Below are 14973 nucleotides of genomic sequence, written 5' to 3'. Positions count from 1 at the left end.
ATGATTAAATTATTTAGTAGGAGGTAAATGTTAAAGAAAACATCATGTGATTCATGTACAAAAATGTATTTTCTTTAAATTTAACTTGAAAACCATATAATAAATCATTATTTTCTTCAATAACATCCCTATACTTCAAAGGTCAAATCTGAAAATATGGATTACAGATAGAGACAGGTAAATTTTTTCTTCTTATTATTATTATTGTTATTTTCCAATTAGAAAATGTCGGTATAAGACTAAATAAAGATAGAAGTAACATGAAAATAGGAAAAGGAAAAAGTTATTGTTTCCGGAAACTTACTAAGTACTTTATGAATAAATACAGTGTTATAAATTAATAACATTCTATAATTAGAAAGTAAGTCACATTAATAAAAATTATGTTCTCTTGAATTCTTGAATTTCAGCAAGAATTTATCCGGCATAATTTCATATGATTAATTAGTTCATTTTGTTAATGTGACTTTTGGGTTTACCATATTCCTTTTACTCTATCAATTTAAAATATGGATCCATTTACCAGAGGCTCTATAATGTAATAACAAAGTCACATACCTTCAAAATTAATACGAAGGAAAATAGTTAAGAAAAAATATGGATATCTATTCCTATATACGATGAGAAACGACCGAAGAAAATGTTAGTTACTTTAATATGGAATTTGCAACCCTGATTGATGTCTATGATAGATTTGGCAACATTGTGTAAGTTACGATAGTTGATGGTACTCTGTTTACGTGTTCTGGCTTGGCTCTTTCTAGAGATCGCCTGCCTCACAGTGCAGTCCTTTGAACGCCTACTCTTACATACAATGTAATCACATATACTTTATGACTGAGAGATGACGTTCTTCGGCGAGGACGCTATTTAGGAAATAGAGGAAGAAAGGAAGCACCTGCAAATTAGGTACCATCCCGGCATTTGCCTGATGTGAATGAGGAAAACCCAGTGAAAATCTTACTCAGAATGGTTACCCGAAAATGTTATGACAAGTTTTCGACCGAGTGTCTCCACCGGAAATCGAACCTGAGACCGCTTATGAGAAAATTCAGTTGAAGAAATAAGTTGAGTAGTGTTGACATTTTTTTTCTTTCTTTTCGAATACCTGGATTTCTTTGTGTTTAACAAAATGTATATTTGGCACAATTATGCAATTTAACAGTAGCAAAATTTTCCTGCAATATTTGTACCTAATATCAGAATTTAAAGAATGCCTTCAAAGCAAAATATCACTGGAGGCCCCATACCCAGGGGATGATTTTGCAACGGAGTTGGGTGTTGAGGATAAGAAACCCGTTTCACCACCATTGCCAATGTGACCATGTACCAATGTGTCGTAGAACTCTAGAGTCGCCCTGAAGGATAGATATAATTATTATATTTGTGTAAACCGGAAATAACCACGTAAAATATTGAATTTCATTAGCGAATTTAATATTTGATATTTCATATAACCGAATATAAGCTCTACCTGCTTCGAGTCATAAGAAACTAATAACTTAAAAAGCAAGAAACTTTTCTATCAAGTTACAATTGTTATCATAAAAAACAGATGGAAACTCTAAAAAATTATTACTATAAAGACTAATCAATGCTTTATTGATTACTGTAATTGTAATATTATGTACTATAGAGTAAGTACATATATCAGTAGCGGCTCGATACCATAATCTGAGGTAGTTCTGCACAGTGTTTTTTTTTTTTGGTATATTAAATTTTCCGTTTGCAGTAATTAATTATAAAATCTACACGAACCGCATATCTTTTAGCACTCTAATCGTTATACGTAAATGACAATTATAATTGAAATTAACAAATATATATATACAACTTTACTGTATCGCAACCAAAACACAATTGTTTTGTTTATTGGGTGTCAGTGGCGTATTTAGGATTTTGTTCCGGGAGGAGCATTGCACAGCATATGAATAAGCACTTAATTTTTCCTTTGGGATACCTACAAGTTTAAATGAATTTCGGGGGATCTTGAGCCTCATAGCTCCTCTCTAAATACGCCACTGTTGCGTGTAACAAACTTTAAAAATACCATACCCATATCGTAAGAAACACTGTTTTCAGATACCATAACAATTTCCGATTCACGTAATGTCTACAGGTAGAAATTGTATTAATACTGCTGAATTATAAATATTTTATCGTTTGTAAATAGTCTATCCGATGTGTCTTCTGCTGTACAAAATGTCCTACTACTCTATCATTAAAGTTTGGCATGATGGATATGAAATCACGCTCGATTGATAAGGCAGCCAAAGCATTGATTCTTTCCTGACATATTGTGCTTCCCGAAAATGTTTTAACTATTTTAAAATTAGAGAAGTAACGTTCTGCTTCAGCTATTGTCGTTGGGGTAATTGAAGAATTTGCAAAAGGTTTACGGTTTCCTTAAAAATGTCACACAAATTGTGTTTGTTCAGAAAATTTGCACAAACTTGAACATGGAATACTATTACTTTCAAAGCGCGCAACAATTACACTGAACACCGTTATCAAAAACAAGAGAAGGGAGCCTCATGTACATCACGTCGTGTGTCTTCGGCTTCTTCGGAAGTATTCGTGAGTTCTGAGCTGCTGGGAGTGCAGCTCTAGTAAATCCTATCTAAGAGACAAGGAAAACGTAATACGGTGCGGCTGGTGAAGATTTTGGTTTCAATGCTAAAGCATAGGGCAATCCGTGCACAGCTCTTGCAATATTATTAAGCTTCAGAAGGTGTTTCCAGTAATACTACGATATGTAGCATATCTAGCAGTACAATTTCAGGACACCGTTAGACCAAATATCATCATTACATGTTATTACCTTGATTAAATTAAACACAATTCAACTCAATTGAAAATACATTTATGCCACTAAAATAGCTGGTAGTTCTGCAGCTCTGCAGCACTTATAGGCAAGCCGCCCCTGATATATATATTTTTTTGTAAATAACAGGAGCTTGAAGAGGAGAAGAAAGAAATCGAGGAAGTAGCTAAGAGACACAGGAAACAAAATCTTTGGCTTGGTTGGCTGAATTCAAATAGCAACAGTGATAACTCTACAGAAGGATCTCTCGAATTCTCTTTGGCAGGGCTTTTCAAGTGTATGTGCTGTACTCATCCAAAGCCAGTGGATGAGAAATATCATATTATGAGAATAGCAGATTCTCTCAACGTTATAGGAAAAAGATTAGAAACTATAGAGAAGTAAGATCCTTTTTATTTTCTTTTATATATGAAACACTTAATTTTATACCATTGATTATATCATTGTTCCAATTTATGTGGGTGCATGGTGATCATTAAATAATTAATCTTTATAATTTGAAGGATGTTTCTAAAAATTATAAATTCTTTAGAACAATACAGTTAGGTAGAATATTTACAACATATTCTGTTATAGGATGGGGTCACTGTTCTAGTTTATTTTAAGGCTAAAATTAAGTCTTTAGTACGAAAAAATCTTTCCTTTTACAAACCTTCAACGGATCTATCTATCTGTTACTCTACTTATCTGTTTGTAATAAAATAAACTTTCCTTTACTGATATCTTGTTTCAAGAGTTAGAGTAAAAATTCAAGAGTTAGGTGAATCAACAGTGTATTTCATAGCTCAGTGTACCTGCTTCATATTGTAATTACAGTAGGACAATAATTAAGTTCAGGTAACCTGAGACTCTTAACAGTCAGTTTTAAATATAGTTACAAATATCACCGCCTGATCTTACTATCTTCAGTATATACCATTACTTTAAAATGAAGTAGTTATTATTGTGAAACAATGAAGCATTTATAACAATTATAAATGGAGAGGAAACTTCATATTCTCATTAGATTTGTCAGATGAAACAATGAAAGTTATTCACAACATACATAAACAATTATTAAGATATCTTTGAATGCATATTTTGTATCTGCTTTATTTTATTTTATTTATTTATTTCATTTTTAAATTGAAAATTAATTATTTCAAATTTCCATTATCCTCCCTTAGAGTGATTAACATTGATGGACCCAACAGAAAAAGACTTACCAGAACAGAGAGTCATCGATCATCAGTAGCTGAAACGATTGAAGAGGAAAGCTTCTCATGTTTTGATGACTATGATAGCGATATTACGCGTAAGTTTCCCGATACTGATGTGTAGAGTTTAAGCCGTTCTAGTTTTTTTTTTTTTTTTTTTTTTTTTTTTTTTTTTTTTTTAAAGTAAGTTCTGACTTTTCGCAAAAATGCTAAAGATTTGGAGTCTCTGACTTAAACCTATATAAATATGTGTTTACAAACATATGTATTTTGACTTGTATTAAAGTTTCTTTCTTATTTGATAAGTAACAACTTCTAACTGTTACTTATCAAAAATATGTTCATAGAAATAACATGTATCGACATATTTTCAATTAATTCTTTCATGTTAAAATATTTAAAAAATTAAAACAGAAGCTCAGTTAAATTTATTTATTTATTTATAAAGTTCAAATCAACCAAGAAAATTGAAAGAGTAGTAGTATTGACATCTTTAAGTCGTACTTAGTGATTTTTACTGATTTCAATGACAATTTCTCACAATAAAGTTCGCTGAATGATTCTGAATGATGAAAGTAGATGAATTCTTAATGAAACCTATCTTACTGTCCTTCGAAGTGTTTCTCTCCCATTGCTATGTACCGTTGAGAACAATTGTACATATCCCGGAAACTTTCAGAAAAGTCTTCTTTGGGGATGGTGTTCAAAACTCTCATCACGTTCCGTTGGATGTCCGGAACATTCTCAATCTCGTGGGTGATTTTGAGGCATGGGAAAAGATAGAAACCTGTATGACTCAGATCTAGTAAGTATGGTGGATGTTCAAATTTCCACCACCCTCTTTTTATCCGGGAAATGTAGGACGATTATCCTGTGTGAGAGCGAACATTGTCATGTACGAAAAACCATGAGCCTTGTAGTGAGTATTGAGGTTGTATCCATCGTAGATGTTTCATGAAATGTCCCAGAATTTCCACATACTAGCAGTAGTCAATTTAGTTCTCTCCTGCAGGAATTCCTTGTGGATCATGCCAACACTGTCAGAGAAAACGATAAACATTGTCTTGATGCATGATTTTTTCATCTTGACTTTCTTCTAACGGGGTGAACCATGCTATGCCGTTTCGTTTCAAGGTCGTATCTCACACAGCACCTCATTCTTTGGATCTTCATTCGCCACAGCAATAAAATCTTGTAAAGTATGAACACGTATTTTCTTTCTCTCCTCTGTCAAGTGATGTGTCACAAGACGAAACGCGTTTTCCTTTTCCTTAAGTCCTGGATGACGATGAATCTCATAGATTCATGGCTAAGATTTAGTTTCTCACCTATCATTCACACTGTTAAACGACAATCGTTGGGAATAAGTGTCTTCGCCTTGTCAATGTTATCATCTTTACTGGTACTGGCAGTTGATGGCCTTTCTGTTACAAGGGGTATCAGAAACGCCCTCCCTTCCTTCTCGAAAATGGTTGAACTATTTATAAACACACTTCAATGACACGATTTGATTTCCATAAACTTGTTCCAACATAGCAATGGTTTCTTTGGCTCGATTCCCAAGCTTAAAACGAAAGTGTAAATTAATCCTTTGTTTGTTCATTTTACTGCTATCACTAACATGGGTCTTACGGAACTGGATGCGCGAAAAAAAAAAAAAAAAAAAAACTGCTAGTCAAATAAGTGCCTCGCGAAATTCTGTTGACTCACAACTAAATAACGCCAGCCTATCACTGTCGACACCTATGGAGGCATGGCTTGTTTCCGCCAATGTTGCCAAGTCGTGTGCAGTGACTTCATTCACCGAACTTAATTGTCAGAGGTTGTATTTATTATATAATGCTTGATTTAATGAAATAAATGGTAGTTTGTGTTGTAGAAGTTAGCTCTATTAAGAAGAACCAAATAAAACTACTCGTAATATCATGTTATTATTATTCGTGTATTGTTGAGAAGTTAAATGTGTAACTTAATTTATTTTCCTCCCATAGTGTCAAAGATGGAAAGAGATGATTTAGTAAACCCCTATTGGATAGAAGATTCAGAGTTAAAGAAAGGGGACATCCAATATCTTCCAACGACGGAAGTTTCTTTTTGGAAGGATTTGATCAAGAAATATCTGTATCCTATTGATAGCAACAAAAAGAGAGAGGTATGTTCATGTGAAAAATTATCAACGATATCATTTAGGGAGAACATGTAAACAGAAAGTACATAAGATATAGTACCAAGTATTTCGAAATATCTGGTCGGAGGAAATGCTGTTGTGGTAGTTTCCACTAGCTCTCTTTAATAGGCCATATAGTACATACGAAATGTTAATACTTTACCTTGAAATAAAGATCTCAATTGACCAAAGTGTTTCGCATTTTGGTGTTGTTTAATTCTATTTACTGAAATATGGATGGCCATGGATTTGAGAGCTTTCCAGGCTTTCCAGATAATATTAGTGGCTTCCAGGCTTTCTTTAACAAGACCTGTATTCACTCCACAACATTACGGGAAAGCAGCACTTTAGAAAACAACGAAACGGTATTCTGCTCGAGCTCTTTTCATTTCTTGTATTGATTTCAGACATATTCTTAAGTTTTCATTTTAAAAGTTAAACAAATTTTACATATACGTATTCAAAATCTGAAATTTTAGTATGAACTAGAAAACTCTATACTAAGAAAGAACGTGGGTTATATACTAATGACTGTAGTTTGTATGAACAATTACTTTAAAGAAACAATTTCTTCTATACGGCAGAGTTAAGAACAGGTAACCATGTACCGCATTATGAGAGTTTTATACGATAATATAAGGTAGGATTTTACAGTTTGAAATTTGAATCTACAAATGATCTTAATTAATATTTCAATATAATATGGTTCAATGAACAAGATAATATTAACAGAATGAAAATGTTTTATTTATATTAGCTTAAAATAGAATACAAGAAGCAATATTAACCAGTTCTATCTATTTCATTACGTTAAGAGCTCCAATTTCTAACTCTCTCAGTCAATATTATTTTATGCAAAGTTCTGATGCAGTTGTTGAATTCACCCGCCATTTTGCTGATTTTCTTAATTTGTTCATACGTATATGTTTTAGCAATATTAAAAGATTACGATTGTCTGTCCGTCTATTGTCTATTTCATATGTTTATTTGCGAATTCAAAAGTAGATCATTGTAGTTTATTTCTTTAAGCAGCTTCTCAAGTATTGGCATTCTTTACTTAAGATTTGTTTCAATATTTCTATTAGCTTAAAGTAAGATAACTGCGTATTTCAATTATTGGTATTTAGTTCCTTATGGGAGCATGTTATTCAAAGCTAGAACTCTCACTTTGGTACATGGCTGATGATTCAACTCCAGGTCTTGTAAGATTGTGAAGAGCTCCTTCATAGTGAGAAAGTTTTCTCGTAATTCTATAATTTCTACACACATTTTCGTTCTATCAATTCTCTCATCATTCCAGTGGCGTGTGGTGCTGTTTTCGATCGGGAACGGGTCATGAATGACAACACACCCCTCGGCACTGACAAACACTAAGGTAATATTAGCATGCGTAAAATAACATGGATGATACGATGTTCATGGGTTTTCTCGAGATTCTCCCGTTTCCTCCCGCCTTCTCATTCCATCAATTCCTTCATAATCATCCGTCTTTTTAGCATAAATGACATAATCGTGGGTTCTTAAGTCAAAGCTGTCATTTCATTTTTACACGCTCGGCAATGTTGCAGCTGATCTATTTCCCATAACTTCTGTAAATCATGGGAATAATTTTGAATTGAGTTGATTTTGAGTTTAACGTCCCGTTCAGCAGCGAGGCTATATGAGACGTGGACAACTGATTAACTTGGAATCCGAACCACTTGAGCTCCCGCCGGAAATCTAAGGGAATATTTTTTTTTTCACCTTGCCATTGTCACCCTTTGCCACGCCCTGTAACACTGTTCAAAGTTGCTACGCCTGTTATTTCGTCATGTCATATTGCAACAACAGAAGAACGGGAAACTCCACGTCCTATTTCGCTACAGAGCTGCTTGTTATTCTGAATTCTAGTGAAAGTTCTAGCAAAAATAGTTATGTACATACAATAAACGGTTTGCAAGTTTCTAATCATATTTTGCAATCAAATTCAACAGTTGAGTGTAGTTGCTTTTGTTCATTAACTCCCTATCTTCTTCATGTCTTCTTAATTTCAATTCCTGCTGATTTGCTTTAAAAATGGCACTGATCTGATGTCCTCTTTTGGTTTTCATTATTACATTTTCACTTTGTTTAACAATCTCACAGTGATATTGTCAATTCACTTGAATGTTAATCATTGAGTAATCGAATGTCTTCAATGCTATAGTTGGATGCAGATCATTTTGGGATTATTCATGACGTCCGCTATTTACATAAAAATGATTTACATCACTGAATTCTGAGATATTCCACACTCTTTTTCATTGACAAATTGAACATGACTAATATGACAATTGAAGAGCTCAATTCCAAAAGAGCCTAAGTCAAAAAAGTAAGTTTTTCAGGAGACGATTTTTTTTGTGTGTTTCCATCATTCTATTTCTGTGAAATGAAAGTTATTTACGTAAAAGAAAACTGTAATTACCTATTTTTCGTAAGATAACGGTGCAATTATCTATAGCAAGAGTTTTATAAGTGTTTTTAGGTGTGAGTCATGAAATAACTGTTGATTAAGGACATTTTGGAAAACAAGACTTTTTTTTGTCTACAATTGATTTGATTTATGGAGTTTTGACATGAAACCCAGTTCAGTATACGGGGATACTAAAATAGAACTTAACAAAACCAGTATCTCAAAATTGACAAAAAAAAAAAAAAAAAAAAAAAAATACTTAGGCTCTTTTGAAATCCACTCCTAAATTCACTTAATGAATACTCAATTAACCGTTTCGAAGAATTATGGTGATTACTTTGTAAATGCCTAGTGTAAAGTTTTGTTTTTGTTTTAAGTCTGTAAGGTATGGGAAAGGGTTAGCTCAGCCATTAAAAAAGAAAAAAAATCATGATCAAAAAATTCAGTAAACCAAAAGGACATTCACTTGGTCAATCATACACTTCTGATTTACTTCTGTCAAACACGAAATTGCCGAATTCGTTAACTTGGAACACTCCTCTATTCATTTGTCGTCTTATTTGCACAGATTTAGTTAGGAGTATGGATATTTAAGTCTCCGATAGTTTGAAAAAAGTTATACAAATTCACATATAACTTTGTACCTAAGGATTGCTTTGTTGCTTTATTCCTTAGCAAATCAAAATTAAACACATAAACTGATCTGTATGAAGCGTTAAATTCCATTATGCACAATACACTGTTTAAACAGGCCAAATCACAACTTCCTCTAGCTTCCTAACTATATTCGTGTCTGCTTGTCTTATTCGGAAGAAACATCCCTCTCAACATCCAACAATTGAGTATTGAACGGCGTAGCACCTTTACAGAGCAGACGACATAGCGTTTGCATGCAGTAGAGAATGGATTTTTTTTTTCTAGAAAATACAGGGTTAATAATAATGTAAATCTTACTTACAGAGACACAAAAAGAAGGAGTAGGCTGTTCCTTCTGTTCGTGGAGGAATTGCTGCTGCATCATTTACGAGCATTTGTCTTTAATCTACACAGCTTAACTATAAGCTATCAGATTACAGACATATCCTAACAGAAAAAGTGTTTAGTGTTTTGAATCCCTTTATCTTGTTTCAGCTTCAAAAGAGTGATTCTGAGGGAAAAGAATGCCTATTTACTTTTCCTGCTGTTCATTATCCTAAATTACTGAGAAGTTTTTCGGATTAATATCATCATTCTCTCATTATTTATGCAATTTTTTAGTTCTATTCAGCAACATTCCATATTAGTATCTAGTATTACAATCATACGTAAGTCAAATTTATAGATTTTTATGTAACATATGTGTTGAACACTAAACGGAGTTAATAAAGTACACTTAATGTAACTACCTAGTACACTGTGTATTGAGTTGATGTAATAAGAGATGAGAATAATAAGTGATGTAGTGACTATTTGATTATATTACCCTATCTTTAATACAGTAATTAAGCCATATTTTTCAAATTCAGTAAAAATAAGTGGAAATATGTCCAAAATGGAAATACAGTATTCCGTACTCAAGATTCCCTTAAGCAAGATTTAATAATTATTGTTGTACTACTCAAGCATAATATTAACATCTCATTCACGTTTATTACGTTATTTATTTATGTAAGTTTAAAGAAAAGTTTGAAGTCATCATCATATAGTCTTTTTTAGGTAAACTTTTTACACACTCGGGAAATTAAATTATAAATATTACAAATAATTCCAATAATATATAATTACAAATGTATCAAAATATAATCCTTATGGAACTATAGATAGTTGATAGAGTTCAGCTAAAAATTAAACTAACAGAGTTTATATATTAAGAACTTTCAGTAAGTTCAGCTCCATTTTGTTGAATAACTTAAGGACAATAAAGAATATGAGAAGTGTAGAAAGTGAACTGCTTCCAAATCTTTTCTTTCAGACAGAAATTTGGGTGCTTAGTTTATAACGGCATGATTATTAGGTACTAAAATTTATACATTATAGAATTGTCTTAAAGCAATTATTAGTTCATGTAATAGCATTTTGCAAATATTATCTGGCGCATTTTTCAAATTTATGATGTTCATCATTATCTTTAAGTTATTTAATAAAATTCAAAAAAGTGACTGTAAACTTAGTGAAGAACTTCAATATTTCGAAATTTACTTTGAGTTATTATTTTTTAATTATTATTGCTCGAAGTGAGGTGATATGCACTAGTATCTCATTCTGACTTTGATTTCATAAAAAGTGAAAACAAACAATGTCATAAAGACAATAAAAAGTGTGGTTTTTAGTACATAAATGTGAGCTTCATGTCTATTATTTACTGTTTTATAGGCAAAAGTGGCAGCTGATCTGGTTGAATTACGGAACAAAGCTACCTTAGCATTTTTCATGTTCAACTCTTTATATATTCTGATTGTCTTCCTCTTGCAACTAAACAAGGATTATTTATACGTTGAATGGCCACTTGCACCTAAAGTAAACGTCACAATTGATGAGGATACTGAAGAGGTATTTATTTTTTTCTAATTTTTACTTTGTTTAGGAATTTGTTTTGATTCAACGTCCCACGATTATGCTTTTTAGGCTAAAGGAGGATTAATGAAAGTGAATGAATGTGAAATCAAATTTTATATATACTTTCTCACCGGAAATCGAACTCAGAACTACGTGCAAAGGCCACTAGACCATCGGGAAGGGCTTAATTTTGTTTTAGTCTTGCTTGTGCAGACATATAGGCTACAAATTTTAATATCCTGTGAGGTGTCTGAGAATTATCCACGGATTTAATGACGCTACTTGAAGATTATGGAGATATCTACAATGAAGATAAATGACATTCAAGCTGTATGTTTTTAGATACGTTATTTCTTCCAGAATCATCTAATATTATTCTAAATATATAATAAAACCCACTTACGACTAGTATATAGTTTAAGAGCTGAACTGAACTATCTTTTGTCTTGAACACAGTTTTATGTTCAACACAAAAAATAACCAATTCTTTTTTAGAAAGGTAACAAAATATAAGAAAATACAATCTAATAAGTTCGAACGACTACTAAGGACTCAGAGATGAGACACTATATTGAAATAAATTTCACATGGTTTGATATATGGAAAACTGAATTTGTACATTTCATGTACAGTATGATTTTGTAAACTGTATCAATTTGAATCCACTGCCACTTATGATGGGAATAAAAGGAATAGTATACTGATAATTCATCTTGCCACTATATCTCAATATAGTGGACGTAATGTCAACACAAAAATCCCTCTTCAACACGGAAGTTCTATGAGGCGTGGATCTTCAGTTTCACATAAGATCCGAATCATTGAGCACCGAAACCGTAACAATATGTGCTATACATTTGGGTACTTGGGAATAAAGTCTTCTTTCCTATCGTTCAGTTGTACAAATGTTGATTATATTTTTAAATTGTTCGACATGAGTGTATGAATGTGCAAGGTACATTATTTTAAAATTAGTTGAAATCTTTAATGCCACAATAATTGTTAATGGTAAATTAATTGGCAATGCGTATCCCAATATGGTAGAGCGAGTGAAGCAATAAAACTTCAATAAAGATAATTGCAGTAGCACAGAAGCTAATTCTCAGATAGATAACAGTCTCTTGTTTAAAATATTACAATATTTCGATGTTCAAATCGAAATTGCATTCTAATCTTAATGTTCGTCCTTACCATATTTAGAAGTGCAGAATCTGAAATCGAAATAAACCGCGAGTAGTTTAATGCATATGGTGGTCTTAAAATCTGTATAATAAATTGAAAACTTAAAGCTTCCTTCTTCCTGTTTTCGTAGAGAAAAGAAAAAAAATTAATACAACCTACCATCGTGCAACAAAGGTTTGAAAACTGTTATGTCCTATACAAATTATTTGTATGTTCCTGTATTCGGCTGTAATATAAATAAAAAGGTATTATGACCGTAGAATTATAGAAAAATATTATTTCATGGGTTTACTCCATCTAATTACGTACACGTTTTATATTATTTTAAGAAAGACTAAATACCTATATTTTATTTTAATATCTATTTTCTTATTATTTCTTACTCTAATTTTTTATTAATTTATTTCTATCTAAAAATGACCATTTTAACATTTTAAGTTTGAAATAATCTCTTTTTGCACTTTAGCTATTCTTTTTATGCCTCAACTAAGTATCTCGTATTATTGCTCACTCTTATATATATAGAAAAATTCAAAAATAAGTAAAATGAAATTTCTATTATTAACTTACTTGCTTACTTCATAAAACTTAGATTGCATCAAAATTCTTAGCTTTCTAAGCGCAAGAAAAGAATTTTAGAAACTTACAACATAATAAACGAAAAATTCATTCTAAAATGTTTAACGCAAATGACAAAGAAAAATGTGCACTGAAGTTCAAATATGATGATACGCTACAATGTCGGGACTTACTATATGTAAATAAAAGTAAAATGTATTGATACTTGCAAGGTAACCAATAAAGTTTTCATAGATCTTAACTTTCTGTATATAAAAAAAAAGAAGTAATTAATTTTAATTATTATTCGAGTTGTGTAACAATTAAGATATACTTTTTTTTTTTTTTTTTTTTTTTGTCTAATAATACTCTGCTTCCATTTCTTTTTTTTTTGTTAAAGATAATCGTTACCAAGGAATATCTTCATTTGGAACCTATGGGTTTGGTGTTGGTGTTTTTCTTCACATTAATTTTGGTAATACAATTCGTAGCCATGTTGTTTCACAGATTTGGAACATTTTCTCATATTCTTGCGTCAACTGACTTAAGCTGTCCTGCAAAGGTAAAGTATATGAAAAAAATTCCTCGTAAATTTAAAAGATATGAAATGATACTTTAGTTTTATTTACTTTTACATTCATTAAAATTATCTTCGTAATTACCAAGACCATTAGTTCTTTTATTTTCATAGGAAAACACAATATCTGAGAAAAAATGATGTGTCACACTTTCACCAACCAACTAAAAGGACACATAAACTCTGAAGATTACCTAAGTATATGAAACTCTGTCTCTTGTATCGACTGTGTTTGATGAAGCCGAATGTTTAGTTAGTTGGCAAAACTGTTACGTATCACTATTTTAATTTAAAACTTTGATTTTTGCTGAGAAATTGTTTTTCGATGTTCAATTATTTTTATTTTCACTCTTTTACTGTCTTCCTCTTTCTCTCTCTGTTTCAAATCAATAATCAAAATATTATGACCAATTGGCTGTAACTAGTGTTTCAGTTACTAATACCATTAAAAGTACATGCCTATCTCAACCATGTTCTCGTCCTAATAACTTTGAAATGAACTAATCAGAGTACAATTTCGATGACTTACAGAGAATAAAATGTATTTACTACATTAAATGAAACATTGTATGCAATTTGATCCATTCTCTCCGAAGTTATGAAGAAAAGAATATGTATTTTATTAACAAATGCACTTTCATTAAAGTGGATGAGTAATGATATATCCACGGAAGCTAGAAGCTTTTACTTGGAATTCTTCCAAAGTGAATAGCATCTTGATACTGTAATCAAACTCAGTATCAATTAAAAGGTGATTTCGTTTTGTTGGATTTACAGTTACTTCTGATGTGTTTAGATTACCGTTCAATGTTTTGAGGCCATACCATACAGTTCAGCGTGCCGGTATTATATAATTATATATTACATTATAACAAAATTCACATTAGATTGTACTCTTATATGCAATGAACGTTGAACGTGGCAAGCCAAACCAACATGTAAAAATTAGTCAATTCATACAATACTTATTTATTAGTGCACCAAATTAAATGAACCACATATACAAATATCTAGATATAATATTCCACACTCCAATTCTCAGATAGGTTCGGAATCCACATATTGAAAGATACATTTGTCCTCAGGGCAATACAGATCCTACTGAGGCTGACTGTTGAATATTCTTATGGTTATAGAGAAAGATAGAATTTTTTACACACACATATATTATACAATGAAAAAAAATCAGTATAAATTATCACTATTTCTTTCTTTTCAGTTATATATAATATACGGGCTCTGAAATTATTGCTAATACTAGGATTAAACACTTTATATAATCCAGTAATATATATAAAGTGTTTAACCCTAGTATTAACAATATTTTCAGAGCCCGTATATTATATATAACTGAAAAGAAAGAAATAGTGATAATTTATACTGATTTTTTTCATTGTCATCATGCACAATATGGAAAAAGATCTTTATGGTCAACAGCATATAACTTCTATACATGAAAATTCATTATTCTTACGGAGAATAAAAATATGTAATAAACTATCA

The 14973-nt window shown here is 31.6% G+C and overlaps 1 protein-coding gene across 1 annotated transcript in view; it reads left to right on the top strand.

Annotated features, from left to right (window-relative positions):
• The window catches only part of LOC145679134 (chitin synthase chs-2-like), an 80755-nt gene that overhangs the window by 63549 nt on the left and 2233 nt on the right, over nt 1–14973 (top strand). Inside the window, exons 17-21 of the mRNA XM_081749727.1 lie at nt 2954–3204; nt 3991–4118; nt 6012–6172; nt 10971–11147; nt 13294–13455. Of these exons, the coding sequence (XP_081605853.1) occupies nt 2954–3204; nt 3991–4118; nt 6012–6172; nt 10971–11147; nt 13294–13455 (879 nt within the window). The remainder of the gene's footprint in view (nt 1–2953; nt 3205–3990; nt 4119–6011; nt 6173–10970; nt 11148–13293; nt 13456–14973) is intronic.

The sequence above is a fragment of the Thermobia domestica genome, chromosome 2, assembly GCF_964235325.1.
Source record: "Thermobia domestica chromosome 2, izTheDome1.hap1.1, whole genome shotgun sequence".
Taxonomy (NCBI): Eukaryota; Metazoa; Arthropoda; class Insecta; order Zygentoma; family Lepismatidae; genus Thermobia; species Thermobia domestica.
Note: the sequence above shows the minus strand (reverse complement) of the source record. Positions and strands in the feature narration are given on the sequence as shown.